Here is a 17856-nt window from a genome sequence, read left to right as displayed (position 1 = left end):
GCAACTGGTCAAAGAAAAAAATTGGGTGTACACTACACTTAAATGAGAACTCAGATTTCTCAAAGTAGTGGTTTAAGAAGAAAATTGGGTTTAGAGTAAATTGAGAACTCATCTTTTTGCATCTCATTTAGGCTTACATTTTGTAAACGTACATTATTTACTTCAAAGTTTCGATTTAAAAAAATACGTATACGTATTTTACCAATTACGGTATAGCAATTTGGAATGTAATAAAATAAACTTTACTAAAGAATTATAACAAATACATAGGGTACTTCATTCTCAATATTTCAGAAACTAACATCGTCTATAAACACAATGTAACAGACAGAGAGATGAAACGTTAAAGTTTAATAAACTTATAAACTTTAACGCTTCATATAAAATGTAATGCATCATTGATTTAGTCACACATGCTTATGAATAACATAACACAATTGAAATGACATATAATATATATGTATGTATTGTATATGTTGTATGTTTCCACGAGATGGCGCTAGTGTAATACAAGTTTAAAATGTCCATAAAATTGTCCAGACACCCATTCTACGTCTTGAAAAACAAAAATTAGGTTTAAAAATTTTAACCCAAGCTACCCACTGCTGGGTAAAGATCTCCTTTCGGAGTAAGGGAGGGGTTAGACCTTAAGTCCACCATACTGACCGACTGTCGGTTGAATTTTTAATGAAAATGAAAATCTTTTAATTTTTTAAACGTAATTAGCATTGTAAATAAACCCCTTAATATAAACTCGAATGAAATCGTCAATAAAAACTTCTATTTCACTATAACGCCATCTATGTAAAACTTTAATAAACTTTTCATTATGTAAGCGACAAGTATAAATAGGACAATACATTATAGATCCCCATGAAAACATGGAACTGAAAATGATTCCCATGAAACTTTCACATGTTTCTATGAATGTCAAGTATGATTCTTAATCTATATGTTTATTTTTAATAATGTATTTTGGTTTATTTTATGATTTGCAAGATGCATGATAATTGCACTATTAGAATATGTATTGTTACTCAATATGAACGAGATCGAAGACTATAATAACGCTGAAAATATCAAAATTGATATTGAAAGTTTTGTAAATATATTTTGCTTGGTCTTTCTGTTTTTATTTAAAGGAAATATTCGGTAGTATCTAGCTAAACATGTAACGTCCAAGAGATTAGAAAGACCTTACGCAATGTGAAGTAATACAATTCTTTTTGATTTGACACATTGTGTCATGTGTATATTGCAACGCGTTACATCTTGCAGCGAATATATTATTTAAAATTACAAACGCTGTATTGTTGTATGTTGTTCCTAAGGCCGGCTCAACATGTTGGTCCCAACGCTCGTACCAACGTTGGACTGCAAACTCGGTAAGGCGTACACGCGTTGGCTAATAAACTAGTTCTGTCCCGTCAGATCGCGAGCATTGGTGCAGATTCCTTTGATGAAACCGACACGAGCCGATCATCTACCAACGTTCGTCCCAACGTTGGGACCAATGTAATTTTCTAGATCCACACGTTGGACGAATAGCGTTGGGGTCTATATTGGGGTAAACGTGTGGAACCGGCGTAACATACGATCTAAATGCTCAGTGTAGGTAATATTTGATCACGTTTGTTGCAGCTCTAATGTCGAAAGGTTCTTTAATACAGTGTAGATGGTATTAACTTCAGCTATTATTGTTAATATATAGTTAGTGGTGTACCTGGTGGGCGAGGCGGGCTGCGGCTGCGGCGAGGGCGAGGGCGTGCGCGCCAGCGGCGACAGCGGCATGTGCTGCAGCGAGCCGCGCCGCACCTCCGCCGCGCCCGACCCCACCAGCTTGTGCTTCAGCCCGTGCAGCGACGACGGGCTGGACAACATCACAGTATGTTTAGTCTAATACGAGTCATTTAATTCTGGAGGATGTTTTCCCTAGTGTTTGAGAGTACCATTGCCGTGAGAGGACTAGTCAGCATAGGTTCTGCGATACAGAACTTAGCTGTTTCCAGGGTGCGCCGCGTAGAAGCTCCTATACACTATGTTTGGTGGTTTAACAATACATCTTTATATAGCTGAATAGTTAACAATTTAGTGTACCTAAATGGTAGTCAAAGATAAAATTTATAAAACATCAGTATAACCAATAAACACAAATTGCTATTGACACTTATTTAATTAAATTGTTATTTGAACCATTGAATGTATTTTGTAAAAACCCACTTATTCCGGAATAAAAAGATGATTGAACGACAATTATAAAAATCTTACCGTTGATAGTGTGTAGTAGTGGTGTTATGTAGCGGGCTGTCAGCGGCCGGGGATGCTGGAGCGGGGGAAGGAGATGACGCACATTCACCCGATGATACCATCTATAAATATAACAAAATAATGAACAATGTTAAACACGTTAAAAAAGGAAGAACAGCTTATGGTCTGAATCATAATCATTTATTCAAATAACTTAATTTCATACGATATAAATTACGTTACGTCTAAAAACCACTTAATGACAATGGTTGTGGGTGCCTGAACTAGGTAAACCTGTATCTCAGGCGGGAAGGACTAATTAGATTCCTTAACAAACTACTGAATAAAAGCAATATATCCTTAAATTAAACTAAGTTTATTAAAGACAATTAAAATCAACAAATGAATCTTTATTCATACCTGGTGCATCTCCTGCGACGCTCTCTTAGTAGAGATCCTTCGGAATAGCGAGCATCGTCGCCGCGGTCGGGGCCGGGGCGGAGCTGTGGCTCGGCGACCACACCAGGCGCGTCGGCGACCACCCGCCTACATGACACAAGATAATGGTTAATTATTTTGTTTGGTTCAATATAAATATGATGCTCTTACAAAATGTACTACGATTATTGTACAACAGGCATTATCAAACAATGTAATTGAGGTCGAGCTAAGATAGATGTTCATTTAAAAATATCTCAATGTCAGACAACACAAACTTTATGTCTGGCTGGTCGCAGGCTGACTGACTACGGTCAGCGTAACCTGAGGCTAAACGTATGATATTCTAATGTTAAATGCGTGTTAGCATTCATTCTAGTATTATGTTAAATAAAAAAAAGTTAAAAAGAATCCAATGTCTATATATTTAGTCGTACATATCCAATGTCATCACCGTTTCTTAGATGTATTGTATCAGAAAGTAGCTTTACAAACGGTGTTATTCATTACGCATACGTTACCTGTATAGTCGTTTGATCTAGCGGTGTAGCTCGGAGAGTAGCATGAGGCGCAGCTAACAACAATCGGAGAACCTAGAACATTATATTCAATATAGTTACAATAACAAACTATAATATTATTATTTAACACGATTTATGAGGTAAATTGAAAGTTTAAAGTATTTGTAGTTTACCTGTGTATGCAACAGTCCCTGCACGGATTCACCGTTGAGTTGTGTGATGAGATCACCCGCGCGGAGACCGGCTGCCCACGCCGCTCCTTGTTCATTCACCGCCTAGTAACATAAATCATTTTTAAATGCAAAATATATTTTATTCAGAGTTTTAGCCTTATCAACTATCTGTTATATAAATAGATACTTATTTCTTTAAAATTATGAGCTCGAAAGTCTATATAGGATTCCGCTTGGACATAATTAAAGACCCAATACCTGGCAAAAATCGTTCTTCTTTGTTTTATATTACTCTTATTACAGGCGAGCTAAATCGCGAGGGTTCTATATCTCTGATAAATCACTATCGTTCATCATTAACAAGTAAATATGGTTCTGCACTAAAAGTTTAAGCTTACCGATACAAGATGATGCATGGTATAGTAATCCGTGTCGCCGTAGTACACTCGCACTGTGTGTATCGTAAAGCCGAAACCGCGTGGCCCACGACGTACTACGATCGGTGGTTTTGATGATTGGATCAGTCTGAAATTATTTAACACATTAGTACTTATTACAGTAAAAAGAAAAGTAGATTATATTTCTGTTATTTAATTTTAGATGGATTAATTTTAAAATTATAAGGTGTTCGAAAAGTTATAGGTTGCCGAAGAAGACCTAGAAGTAGTATGAGCGAGGATTGTTTCCTAACAAAACTTACGTACGTTAAGTAATACGTGCACGTAACAAATACGTATTCGGTTCCAGGGTCTAGGTAAAATTCTTGTTATTTCGTTAACAATATTCACAATTAGCAACTTTAAAAGTAAGATAATCACTTCGCGGCTTTACAAGTATATGTAGGAGGATGTAATTTTCTATGTTATCAAATAATGTAAGTAGTTTAATAAACTCACGAATGATTAGGCAGCGCAAACGGTGACGGTGGATCTCTGCAGGGTGAAGAATCTCGCGACGAGTTCGTTGATGATGTGTTGCCGGCGCAAGGAGAGCCCGCGCCCACGCTCCATGTACTGTCGTCTGCTGTACATACATACATAGTTATTTATACAAAAATATTGATAGTTTAGACATATTCTACCAGCCTGCTATTGTGACGTGGAATGTATGAAATTTGTTTATTGAAAAAGGTTAAAATATATTTTTTAATCCTTGTTTAATCTTAAAAGCAAATGTTAGGCATAATTATTGTGATTGAACCTCTCAGTAAAAGTTAACTGACGCAAATTTTGCAAATCACACATGGCTAAAGTGTGTAAACGTACACGCACGTGCGCGCACGTGTACGCAAGATTCTATACAAATAAACTGTGTTTTATTTGACTCACGCCTAAATATTGTCATAAGTTATTCGAAACTATGATATAATACCTAATACTTTTTATCATCTTACACTATTAAATATTCATAGTAGTAAATTTTACCTGGATGAATAACGAGCGAGAGTCCCGAAGTGCTGGCGGATCGCCTCATGGACTTGGCGACGATGGCAGTGGGGCGCGTCTTCTCCGGCCGCTCTGGCTTATCCGGCTTGTCCAGGCTTGTGCTCTTCTCGTCCTTCTTTGACATGTCCGAACTAGGGAACAAAATAATTGCTAGGTTATGTGATTCTATAAAATCCTATGTTCTTAACATTATGATAGGATTATAAAAGGCTGGTTATGTGATTCTATAAAATCCTATGTACTTAACATTAAATTAGGATTATGAAAGGCTTTGTTACTACATCTTTAACTCGTTTGTTGTATTTGAGGACGCACTGCAATTTTAGCAGCATTATAACTAAAATAAGTGATCTTTTTTTAGTATAAAGAAAAACTTTACCAACAACATACCTACCAAAAACTTTACCATTAACAATTAGTTAATGGGAACATCGTTAATGGGAACATTTGTTAAAGGGAAGTCCGAAAACAAAGTCTCTTTTTTGAGATGCAGTTATAACAACGGGACTTTAAAAAAATCTTTCATAATAAGAAAGTCTTATATACAGTGTTGTATACTCACATTCTCGGCACAATAGTCAGACTGGTAGTAGGATGCGGATGCAGTATCGCATGCGGCAACGGATGCGCATGTAGCGAGTGATGATGTGAGATCGTGTGAGTTGCGTGTGGCGCGTGGTGAGCCACGTGTGGCGCGTGCGGCGCTTGGGACGCGTGGGACGTGTGGGAGGCGTGGGACGCGTGGGACACGTGTGCGGGACGGAGGGCCGCGCGTCGTCGGGCTGCCGGGGACACGTCGTCGCTGTCCGTCTGTGATGATTCTGCTGTTGATGCGCTTCCACCCATCATCTGTGGTAACAGAATGTGTTATAAACAATAGTATATGTATTAGGTTAGCTTAAATTCAGTATCCATGAGAAAATAACGATTTTGGATAGTCAAGTCGATAATTACGGATTTGGTGTTTTCACTAATTGGAAAAACCTAATCCGAAATTATATTAAAAAATAAATAAAGAATAACTAAATGAAATCTACACAGGGTAAATTTACGAAAATAATCTTATGTAATTAACGTACCGGGCACTTAGGATGATGGTGTAATGGTGCTGTGGGTGTAGTCGGAGGTCCAGCACTGTCTGGAGTACCCGGCCAGCTGTCCGTGCTCTGTGAAACGATAATATGTTACAAGCTCAAAGGTCGCAAAACCAAGGCGTAATGCTAGTCCCCTCTAAACAAATGTTTAACAGTGCAGATCACGGAAGTTTAATGATCGTTCAATTGAAATTTTCAGTTATGATAACAAGAAGAAAGAACGGCTTGCTTACATATATTGTAAAACCGTTGAATCGAGCTACAATTTTTTAATCAACCGTCACTTTGCAGGAGTATACAATACGAAACACGTAACCACATTTTTCTCAATAAGAAGATGCATTTAAAGTGAATGACCGCATAAAATAAAAAGTGGTTTTGGGTAGTTACGTACTCTCTTAGGTGGTTTTGCAGTACTCAATGCGTTTTTTAAACGAATGAGAGTTCCAACTTGTATTAATAGTTGTCCCTGCTTATGTAGCCGGCTCATGTTATAATTAGAGTAAAGTGCTACCCGCGAGTCGTATTTTGCTCTGCTCTCTTTACGTTTACAGTAGCAAAGGAGGGGGTGACACAAAGGATCAAGAGTGGTGGAAGCCTCTAAGATAAGATAAGATAATATACCCTTGAGTCGTGCTCGACGCAGGAGTGGTGGTAGTGGCGGCGCCACTGCGGCGAGGTGCTGGAGAAGGCGGCGAACACGCCCGCCTCCTCGGCCGGCTCGGGGGGCTCGGCCGCCTCATCCGTGTCCACCTCGCTGTGGTTGTAGCGGTCGCAACGGGCTGCACGAACAACATTCATTGTAATAAACTCAAAAAATATACCCCTAGCTAAGCCACGGAACGATTTTCATTGTTTTCCCGGTACCACAAATCGCGTTAATTGTGAAATTTAAGTAAGTTTACTGTACGACGAGGTTTTTGGCCTCTGTGAGCGCGGTTATTTAAAACAATCGCGCGGGGAGCTACTGTGGACCTTAGCAGTACGACTACGGCTAGTCTGATCAGCGAATCTACGTCAAATTAAGCAACCGTCCGGTGAACGTTGTACCTTCCGCCCAGGTTGCAATATGGCAGCAGTGGCGAAGGGTGAGTTTTGTTAAAAGGCAAGCCGGAGCTAAAACTGCTTAAACTAAAGTTAAGCAACTCTTGGTGCGGTCATTCCATAGGTGGGTGACCGACGCGATGGCGGCTTGAACAAATTTGACACCAGGTTGACCACTAACCATACGTTAACAGAATAAATCGTTGTATTGCGATCCGATCTACCAAACTACTTTCATAGTAGGTAAGAACTAATGTAAGACCGAAATTATTAATGAGGAATGATTCTATCCTATTACTTCAAATTTCGTGTTTAATAGGTAAGTGTCTTAGTATTTAAATACAACTTTGATTGACTCCAAATGCTATCTACTAGAAACAATCTGAGAAATAATAAAAACACTTTACAGCTAGGTACCAATAAGCCATTGATAAATTTATAAAGTTATATCGTAGAGAATAACATAAGGGAATGTTTAAAATACTTATCATGTCCTTTGCATTCTGTATTATTTATTTTGGTAGATAAGTACGTACATGTTGGCACTAGGAGCATTTTGAAAACAATGTCTACACTCTACAACATTAATTAACTGATTCATAACTAATTTAACAATATTTATTGCTTCTACTTCTACCTACTTGTTGTCCATGGTCGCAATACACAAACAATAACAATGAAAGTAATACTTACAAATACACGTAAGATACGACCAGTACATTCACACAATCACCACGATTTTACACAAAATAATAACATTCATCGATAATTTAACACAATTTAACTCATCCAAATATAATAAACAAAATATTCCAAAATAACCTAAAACAGCGCGCAAAATGAAAACAAAACTAAATCTAAAATCATAAATGTCATCACAACAATTGCATTCATTGTCTCTCTCATTAAATATCATTGCATCTCACTCACACATTCGCTAGTTGCCGCGCCGCCCGCGCCGCTGCGCCTGTTGTACCTACTAGTCGCCCAATAAGCCGATGAATTCCGGGTTACCTCGCCGGTAAAACGCGCCATAGAAAAGTACGTCCGCGTGACGTCATCGACATCTTTTTCGCTTTACGCGATTCCTGCGCGCGCCGTCGAGTTGTTTGACGGCAATTTCGGTAAAATTACTTTTGCATACAACAGGCGTTTTATCATTTTTTTTATTTTAAATTAGTTTTATTGAAAATATTATGAATGTCGTAATAAATATAGAATTTAATTTAAATAAACGATTTTTTTTGAGAGTAATACACATTTATGTGACGCATTTTTAGGAGTGTTTCGAAGGTAAAGCCGGTAGGAATCGGGTTATAGGGAGCCTTCGCCACTGTATGGCAGTCTTGTGAATTTAAACAATGAACGCTAGGAGACTGCAGCACTCGCGGCCAAATGCCAACAATAAACAGTCGCTGCATGTTCACACATGTAGATTTGCCCTATTTTAACCCATTAATGTCCCACTGCAGGGCAAGGGTCTCCTCCCAAACGAGGGGGAGGGGTTAGGCCTTGAGTCCACCACGTTGGCCAAGTGCAGGTTATAGATTTGACATTAAAGACGAAAATCATAACATTTTACAACAAACAGATAAAGTTTTCTATTCTTCAATTTCTGTACATTGTTAGTTAGGTACCCTAGAATACACGATTTGACGTGACAATTGATATGTACTATCGGTCGGTCATGGCAGTTTATCAATCATGCTGTCAGTCAACTAATCGGTCTGTCTGACTAGACAGAAGTTTGTTCGTTTATATGTCTGTCTGTCTGTCTGTTAGTTCCTTCATCTGTCTGTCTGTCTGTTTGTTCGTTCGTTCGTTCGTCTGTCTGTCTGTTTGTTCGTTCGTTCGTCTGTCTGTCTGTCTGTCTGTTTGTCTGTTTGTTCTTTCATCTGTCTGTCTGCCTGTTTGTTCATTCATCTGTCTGTCTGTCCGTCTGTTTGTTTGTACATCTGTCTGTAAACGTGTCAGTTGGTTTATAATGTAAGCGTTGTACATACTGTCGAAGTAGCTGGTGTCCTCGTCGTTCTCCAACTGCGGTATGAACTCAGCCTTGCGCCGCAGAAGGTTGTTCCAGTCCAGACCGTAGAAGTATACGTGCTCCTGTTATAAAAAAAAATGGGCTAAGAAACGTCTCCATGAAATAAAGGAAATATTTTTTTGTATGTTAATATATCACGAGATATAATATAGTTTACTTATAATTAAGTTTACAATGACACAACAATTTGAACTGAGTGTAACTCTAATTAGCTATAATCTATTACATCGTTTGCTATAGCTCAACTTAACGAAAGTGTGTTATACATTATTTAGTTTGATATATTTATTGCATTTAAAACAAAACAAAATATGGATCAAAAAATTTTTTTAGGAAAACAGAAAATTATGACAATACAAGCAAAAATGTTGATATCTAGTAGGAAAAACCCATGTATGTTTATGATTTTTTTTTCAGTTTATTGCAGTCATGTTTACCTTGACTTGATGGGTGCCGCCAGTGCCGAGGCGGTCGCGCGGGTTCCTGGCGAGCAGCTCCGTGATGATGGCGCGCGCCTCCACTGCGATCGGGAAGTCCTCCTCCGACGGCCACTCGATGTCGTCTACACCACAAGGAACCGATTACTATGTGTATGTGTTATAGACACTATAAGCATTTGCAATTTATCGAATTTGTATTCCTGAAAGTACCCGGTTTCCTATGTATGACTGGTCAACATTTTATCTTTTTAAATGCCAAAAAACACTATCAATTATCTGAGAAGCAAAAGTTACAAGTATCGAGTTTTGTTATTACTTGATAAAAATACAGCGTTGTTTTTCGCCGAAAAAAAAAGTTATAACGAGTAATCACCGGTTATAACATTTTGTTAACATACAGTATCAATAGACAGCGGTGCTTACCATTGACAGTATGAGCGAACAGTTCCTCAGGAGTATCTCCGAAGAACGGCACGCATCCCACTAGGAACTCGTACAGAATGATACCCATTGACCACCAATCCACCGGCTTGCCGTAACCCTGAACACAATCACACAACATTTATTATTACTGGTAAATACAGTAATACAAATCATTTAAAGTTAGTTCTCTTGAATTTCATATATTATAACTTTTGCGTATACGTACGTGTCGTACACGTGTACGTAAAGAATCTTAAAGTCTTAAATTTTTTTCTGACAGTAATCATTACAAATTATACAATAAAAACTAAAATAGGGTTAAACTAAAATAGGGCTAAAAATATGTTTCTACAGTATTTGGCTTTATTTATTAGGGCTTTGTTAAATTTTGTAATTTTCTTCTAAACAATAAAGACATTTTTATTTTATTTATTTATTTACTAACCTGTCTTAATATGACCTCAGGTGCGATATATTCCGGAGTGCCACACACTTGCTTATCCGAGAACTGCCGAGCTTCTCTGTCGGCGTATTCTTCGTATAAGTTTGTCGCCACTACAAACAAAGACCAAGCAAATTAATGAGATGTCCAAAACTTCAAAAAGCCCCTATCATTGGGGACCAAAGTTGAGTAGAATAATGTGTATACTTACAAGACATCAATCCCATCTTGCTGAGTCCGAAATCCGTTAGTTTGATGTGACCAGTCGCGGTGATCAATAAACTGTAACAATATAACAATAACTTGAAAGTCTACACTAAACAATGAAGGAAAATCAAATCAATCAAAAAACGATGGAGCATGATAGTACTGGAGCACTATACTTCTATTTTTCAAAGACTCTGCGGCTGAAATAGGAGGTGAAAGATTTACATTGGGGTCAGCTAGCTGTATACTTAGGTTAAGGTATTTATCTCTGGGCAGTAATGATTTCGATAAGTTCTTGTACTCACTTGTCAGGCTTGAGGTCCCTGTGCACGATGCCGTAGGAGTGCAGGTACTCGACGGCCAGCACGGCCTCGGCGAAGTAGTGGCGCGCCATGTCGGCGGGCAGCGGGCCGGCGCGCAGCAGCGTGGCGCAGTCGCCGCCCTCCACGAACTAATATATACGGGCTTGTACTCACTTGTCAGGCTTGAGGTCCCTGTGCACGATGCCGTAGGAGTGCAGGTACTCGACGGCCAGCACGGCCTCGGCGAAGTAGTGGCGCGCCATGTCGGCGGGCAGCGGGCCGGCGCGCAGCAGCGTGGCGCAGTCGCCGCCCTCCACGAACTAATATATACGGGCTTGTACTCACTTGTCAGGCTTGAGGTCCCTGTGCACGATGCCGTAGGAGTGCAGGTACTCGACGGCCAGCACGGCCTCGGCGAAGTAGTGGCGCGCCATGTCGGCGGGCAGCGGGCCGGCGCGCAGCAGCGTGGCGCAGTCGCCGCCCTCCACGAACTAATATATACGGGCTTGTACTCACTTGTCAGGCTTGAGGTCCCTGTGCACGATGCCGTAGGAGTGCAGGTACTCGACGGCCAGCACGGCCTCGGCGAAGTAGTGGCGCGCCATGTCGGCGGGCAGCGGGCCGGCGCGCAGCAGCGTGGCGCAGTCGCCGCCCTCCACGAACTAATATATACGGGCTTGTACTCACTTGTCAGGCTTGAGGTCCCTGTGCACGATGCCGTAGGAGTGCAGGTACTCGACGGCCAGCACGGCCTCGGCGAAGTAGTGGCGCGCCATGTCGGCGGGCAGCGGGCCGGCGCGCAGCAGCGTGGCGCAGTCGCCGCCCTCCACGAACTAATATATACGGGCTTGTACTCACTTGTCAGGCTTGAGGTCCCTGTGCACGATGCCGTAGGAGTGCAGGTACTCGACGGCCAGCACGGCCTCGGCGAAGTAGTGGCGCGCCATGTCGGCGGGCAGCGGGCCGGCGCGCAGCAGCGTGGCGCAGTCGCCGCCCTCCACGAACTAATATATACGGGCTTGTACTCACTTGTCAGGCTTGAGGTCCCTGTGCACGATGCCGTAGGAGTGCAGGTACTCGACGGCCAGCACGGCCTCGGCGAAGTAGTGGCGCGCCATGTCGGCGGGCAGCGGGCCGGCGCGCAGCAGCGTGGCGCAGTCGCCGCCCTCCACGAACTAATATATACGGGCTTGTACTCACTTGTCAGGCTTGAGGTCCCTGTGCACGATGCCGTAGGAGTGCAGGTACTCGACGGCCAGCACGGCCTCGGCGAAGTAGTGGCGCGCCATGTCGGCGGGCAGCGGGCCGGCGCGCAGCAGCGTGGCGCAGTCGCCGCCCTCCACGAACTAATATATACGGGCTTGTACTCACTTGTCAGGCTTGAGGTCCCTGTGCACGATGCCGTAGGAGTGCAGGTACTCGACGGCCAGCACGGCCTCGGCGAAGTAGTGGCGCGCCATGTCGGCGGGCAGCGGGCCGGCGCGCAGCAGCGTGGCGCAGTCGCCGCCCTCCACGAACTAATATATACGGGCTTGTACTCACTTGTCAGGCTTGAGGTCCCTGTGCACGATGCCGTAGGAGTGCAGGTACTCGACGGCCAGCACGGCCTCGGCGAAGTAGTGGCGCGCCATGTCGGCGGGCAGCGGGCCGGCGCGCAGCAGCGTGGCGCAGTCGCCGCCCTCCACGAACTAATATATACGGGCTTGTACTCACTTGTCAGGCTTGAGGTCCCTGTGCACGATGCCGTAGGAGTGCAGGTACTCGACGGCCAGCACGGCCTCGGCGAAGTAGTGGCGCGCCATGTCGGCGGGCAGCGGGCCGGCGCGCAGCAGCGTGGCGCAGTCGCCGCCCTCCACGAACTAATATATACGGGCTTGTACTCACTTGTCAGGCTTGAGGTCCCTGTGCACGATGCCGTAGGAGTGCAGGTACTCGACGGCCAGCACGGCCTCGGCGAAGTAGTGGCGCGCCATGTCGGCGGGCAGCGGGCCGGCGCGCAGCAGCGTGGCGCAGTCGCCGCCCTCCACGAACTAATATATACGGGCTTGTACTCACTTGTCAGGCTTGAGGTCCCTGTGCACGATGCCGTAGGAGTGCAGGTACTCGACGGCCAGCACGGCCTCGGCGAAGTAGTGGCGCGCCATGTCGGCGGGCAGCGGGCCGGCGCGCAGCAGCGTGGCGCAGTCGCCGCCCTCCACGAACTCCAGGATCAGGCACAGGTGCCGCTTCGTCTCGAACGAACAGTACATCGTTACCTAGGGAACATATCATTTATTTATTAATATAGCAGTGCAAACCGAGCGGTATACGATGGTAGATCTCGAACGCAAGTGGTTGGCGGTTCAAACCCGCGGAAACAATGAGGAAAACATCGTGATGCAACCTTGCCTGAGAGTTCTTTAGAACAATTCTTGAAGGTATGCAGTTTTTTTATCCGATGCGGGATTGAGCGAGGGACGTTATGGTTTGCAGTCGCATACACTAGCGGTCTAATCACAGATGTAGACAAATCTTATTTCGCGAGTTTTAAACAGTATTTAGTGTAAATTCATATGCGAACCGAGTCAAGTAAAAGGTAAAGTTTTCCGACCTACAGATAATTTTGATAGTTTGAATCTATACTAATATTATAAAGCTGAAGAGTTTATTTGTTTGAACGCGCTATTCTCAGGAACTACTGGTTCGAATTGTAAAAATATTTTTGTGTTGAATAGACCATGTATCGAGGAAGGCTTTAGGCTATATAACATCACGCTACGGCCATTAGGAGCGGAGTAGCAACGAAAGTTGTAATTATGACCCATTCTTCCTTATGTGACGCAAGCGAAGTTGCGCGGGTCAGCTAGTGTATTTTAAATAGCTTACCACAAAAGGATTGTCGGCAAAGCTGAGGATATCTCTCTCAGCGAACGCTTGCTCCACTTGATTACGTAGTATCAAGTTGTTTTTGCTTATCTTCTTCATCGCATACCTGTAACAAAATATATTACTAACCAACCATACAATTGAGCATTACAATTTAAAATATAAATATTAAAATTAAGTAAAATGCTGTATTAAGTGGCTTAAACCCATAAGACGTAAAGTAACGCGGTCAACCCGCCGATCTGCCAAGACACGTCGACGATTTGCTGTCGCTTCATATCAAAAGAATCATGACTTACATGACCAATTTAAAATAACGCTACCGATATCAAGTCGTCAACTTACACTCGTCGACGAGTCATAGCGTCGGGAAGTCGTGGGCTCGATTCCCACACTAAGCTATTATTTGTGCGATCCACAAACAATTGTTTCGGGTCTGATCGTACTTTGAGTCCGTTGTTTTATATTTGTAAAAGGCCCCGCGACACAAGAGCAATTAATTGTGCGGGACTTGTCTTAAAAATAAAGAAAAATATGTGCACAAAACCACCACTAAAGATTTTAATTCCGGTTTATATTTACAAATTGTTTACTCACCTCTGCCTAGTCTGTTTGTGTTTAACAAGATACACGGCGCCGTACGCTCCATTAGAGATGAGCTTGATGACTTGGTAGTCGTTCTCTGAGGGCGGAGCACCCCCTTGACCTGATGGAGGGGACTGACGACCTCTACTCCTGAAATCAAATTGTCAAGTAGTCACTGAAAAAACAATCTTAATGATATTGAAATGAAGGTTTATTTTGATTATACACATATTATGTTACTGAATTGTCAATCTTATATCATTAAAGTAAGAATCATTTTCAATGCACCGGGAATTAAATAATTTATTGTACGTTTTGTTGACAATATTTCTCTAATTTAATATTTTCCTATTACAACATTTAAGAGTATGCTCAGACGACTATAAGGTCGAAAAAATTAAACTGTGTTTAATTATTTTATACTATATATGCGAGCTTAAGGCCAAAGAATTTAAGTTTTACTTACAGATACTAAAGTTTTATGTTTTCAGTCGTTTAATCAATAAACATATTCAAGAAGCCAATAAATCTTTTTTGGGCAATATTCTTAAAACCATAAGGTTTATTTTCGTATGTACTTACTTGGAAGGCGAAGCGTTTTGCGGCGGCGGCGGCGGAGGCGGGGCGTGCAGCTCTGCGAGCGGGTCCCGCGATAGACCCAGCTTGTGGATTATGTACTGAGGGATGTCCGTCGTTATGCCCTGAGGAAATAAGGTTCCGTTTTAATTGTTTTTGGGTCTGTCGGTCTGAGTCACTAAGGCCGAATCGTCAAGCGAATCAAGGCATAGTTAAATAAGTTACCGTGTAATATTAGTATTTGGATTTTTTTGAGGTTTTTAAAAGCTTCTTTGATATCGTAACTTTTCAACACTTTAATGTTTACTGTTCAGATAAAACGACTAATACATTCACGCACAGGTATAGAAAAAACACACATCAACATGCATTTTACAACAATATTTGTCTTGTGTGGGATTCGAACCATAAGTTGGCGTAGCGGTTAGCTACCTACACTACACCAATAGACAGCTAAATAGTTGTTCTTTTTGTTTTCTTTTTCATAATGATGTCAATACACTTAAATAACTCACTTGTAAATGTCTCGCATGCCCCTCAGCGGCTTCCAGCAACCTGTAGAACCTCTCGGGATCGAACTCGAGACACTCCAGCAGTCTCGCCGGCCGTGCCATCGCGAGTATCAATCGCGTCACTAGAGGCGCTACTTGGTTACCCGCGTCCGCTGACTTCTCTCGTGTCTGTATAAGGCAAAGAAAATATATAATCAAGTTTTCATTCAGTTTCAAGTCAGATTGAAAGATTTGACCCCTATTCTGAATAAGTTTCGGTTAGTGTATCAGGTGAAATTTTCATAGTTGTTTTTATTACAGTTGCTGACACTTTCTATGTATGTATCGGATAGCTGTTTCTCTAACAGTTATTTATAAATCGTATGAACTGGTCGTAATTACGCTCGCTGTATTAAATACTATGTAAGTTAACACAATAAATGATAAAATGTACAAATTACGAAATTATAACAAGATCGCACGCTGAACGTATACGTACACTTTAGTACGTACACGTAAGTGGGTCAATAGTGCAATGGTAAAAAGCATTTGAAAATAAATCACCAATTCGTATCTAATAAAACCTATTTTCATGTACATTAATCTATACTAATGTTATAAAGCTGAAGACTTTGTTTGAACGCGCTAATCTCAGGAACTACTGGTCCGATTTGAACAATGTTATATAGCTCATTTATCGAGGAAGGCTATAGGCTATATATCATCACGCTACGACCACTAGGAGCAGAGTACCAGTAAAAAATGTTACAAATACCGGGAAAATGTTGACCCATTCTCTCTTATGTGACGCAAGCGAAGTTGCGCGAGTCAGCTAGTATTAAATAAATGGCTAGTTTTAATAAATAATTACTTACCTCAGCTAATAGCCTGTCCAGGCTGTCAGCCATATCGTAGAAGTAAGTGCTGGTGACTTGCTTCGACTCAGACTTGTGGAGACAATCGCGGGCCATCTCTAACACCTGCAAATATAAAACACCACTATAATAATTATATACAATCCTAAGTAGAACTACATAGCGAAACGAAAAGTCTAAACTTAAGTTCGAAATTGGTTTAAATTGCAAGTTTGGCGCAGTGGCTAACGTGGTCATCTTGCCGCTATAACCGTAGAACCGCGTGCCGCGGGTTCGAATCCCACCCGGAACAAATATTTGTGTGATGAGCACGAGTATTTGTTCCGAGCCTGGTTGTAAATGTATCTTTATAAGTATATTTGTCAGTTATCTGGTTACTACAGTACAAGCTCTGCTTAGTTTGGAATCAGATGACCATGAATATGATTGGTCCGAAAATATATAAAAAAAACTTGGTTCTATAGATGAATCGCCAATGAAATTACTAATCAACCTTAGTATTATTTTATAAATGAAGCATGAATTAATACACACAGTACAATCGAGTAGTTTTATTTAAGATTATTTCAAAATTAATACTTAATTGTGGATGGTCGATAGTAGTGAGAAATTCTCTTCGTGGCCTCCAGCCATTTTAAATAAAATATTAATCACTACTTAGTTAATGATTTACAAACATTCCATGTCCTAATATGTCTTAACTATTACATCCGAACAAAGAATGCTGCAGGTGAATAAGTGTCGTAACTCGTAAGTCATATGCAGAATAGTTGGCACTTAATACTATTACGTATTAAGACATGTTATAATGATTTAATAGATTTTCACAACGAGGTAAAGTTAGGATTTTTTAGGATGATGCAAAAAGACAGCAGATTTTTATGTAAAACGAATTTTTATAGAGCTGTACAATGCTTATGCCGACGCTGATTTTGGTCGAAAGTTTGATGAAAAAATAAAAGATTTTAGTAAGAAAAAACTGTATTTAAAAAAAATCTAAGAATCAAAAATTTTAAACCCAATCAATCCTATATAAATAGTTAAAGTTAAAAAATATTCTCAAAGTAGATATTTATGTCGTGTTTACCTGTCTCTGAACGAATCTTTCGATGGGTGGTCTGTCGGGTTTCTTGTCCAACTCTGTCACCTCATCGATGAGTCCTCTCAACCTTAAACAAATAGTGCCACAATATTAATTATTTACTTTTTGATAAGTACTAATTACAATTTTTTTTTCGCAGTAGGTGTTTTTCCGAAACAAAATAGGCAGTAGAAATAGGCAAGACAAACAGGTATCTATTTTTTCTTGATTTACTTTGGGCGTTAACAAGAATCTTTATCTATTTAACTAAAAGAAAGAAAAAGTATTAGTAAATATCAAAACACCCTCTCTAACTACCCCTTTTAAAGAAACTAAAAGACACGATAAAAGAAATCGGAAGAAAGAAAACATTTACTCTATTGAAAAAATATTTAATGTATTAATTTACTTGTCGTCCATAGCCCTCTGTGCGGCAGGGAACCTGGCCGCGAAGAGTGCCGACATGGCGGAGACGGCGTCATCTCTGGACCCTGAGCCTCCGCTGGAACCACCACCCCCTCCGCTGCGGGATGGCGAGCTGCAAACAAAGATATTGTTTAATA

At 41.3% G+C, this 17856-nt stretch overlaps 1 protein-coding gene across 1 annotated transcript in view; it reads right to left on the bottom strand.

The window, feature by feature from the left end:
- dop (microtubule-associated serine/threonine (MAST) protein kinase dop) overlaps positions 1–17856 on the bottom strand; it is a 118851-nt gene that overhangs the window by 9628 nt on the left and 91367 nt on the right. The window contains exons 8-31 of the mRNA XM_076130896.1: positions 17703–17831; positions 17300–17381; positions 16213–16317; positions 15362–15526; positions 14853–14971; positions 14283–14420; positions 13686–13791; positions 12876–13075; positions 10523–10593; positions 10315–10424; positions 9870–9987; positions 9444–9568; positions 8966–9068; positions 6543–6700; positions 5904–5990; positions 5387–5673; positions 4804–4955; positions 4276–4402; positions 3778–3904; positions 3380–3481; positions 3207–3278; positions 2668–2793; positions 2269–2369; positions 1724–1870 (exon numbers count right to left, since the gene is read on the bottom strand). Coding sequence (XP_075987011.1) covers positions 1724–1870; positions 2269–2369; positions 2668–2793; positions 3207–3278; positions 3380–3481; positions 3778–3904; positions 4276–4402; positions 4804–4955; positions 5387–5673; positions 5904–5990; positions 6543–6700; positions 8966–9068; positions 9444–9568; positions 9870–9987; positions 10315–10424; positions 10523–10593; positions 12876–13075; positions 13686–13791; positions 14283–14420; positions 14853–14971; positions 15362–15526; positions 16213–16317; positions 17300–17381; positions 17703–17831 — 3057 coding nt within the window. The remainder of the gene's footprint in view (positions 1–1723; positions 1871–2268; positions 2370–2667; positions 2794–3206; positions 3279–3379; positions 3482–3777; positions 3905–4275; positions 4403–4803; positions 4956–5386; positions 5674–5903; positions 5991–6542; positions 6701–8965; positions 9069–9443; positions 9569–9869; positions 9988–10314; positions 10425–10522; positions 10594–12875; positions 13076–13685; positions 13792–14282; positions 14421–14852; positions 14972–15361; positions 15527–16212; positions 16318–17299; positions 17382–17702; positions 17832–17856) is intronic.

The sequence above is a fragment of the Anticarsia gemmatalis genome, chromosome 25 (genome assembly GCF_050436995.1).
Source record: "Anticarsia gemmatalis isolate Benzon Research Colony breed Stoneville strain chromosome 25, ilAntGemm2 primary, whole genome shotgun sequence".
Lineage (NCBI taxonomy): Eukaryota > Metazoa > Arthropoda > Insecta > Lepidoptera > Erebidae > Anticarsia > Anticarsia gemmatalis.
This window is presented reverse-complemented; position numbering and strand designations above follow the sequence as displayed.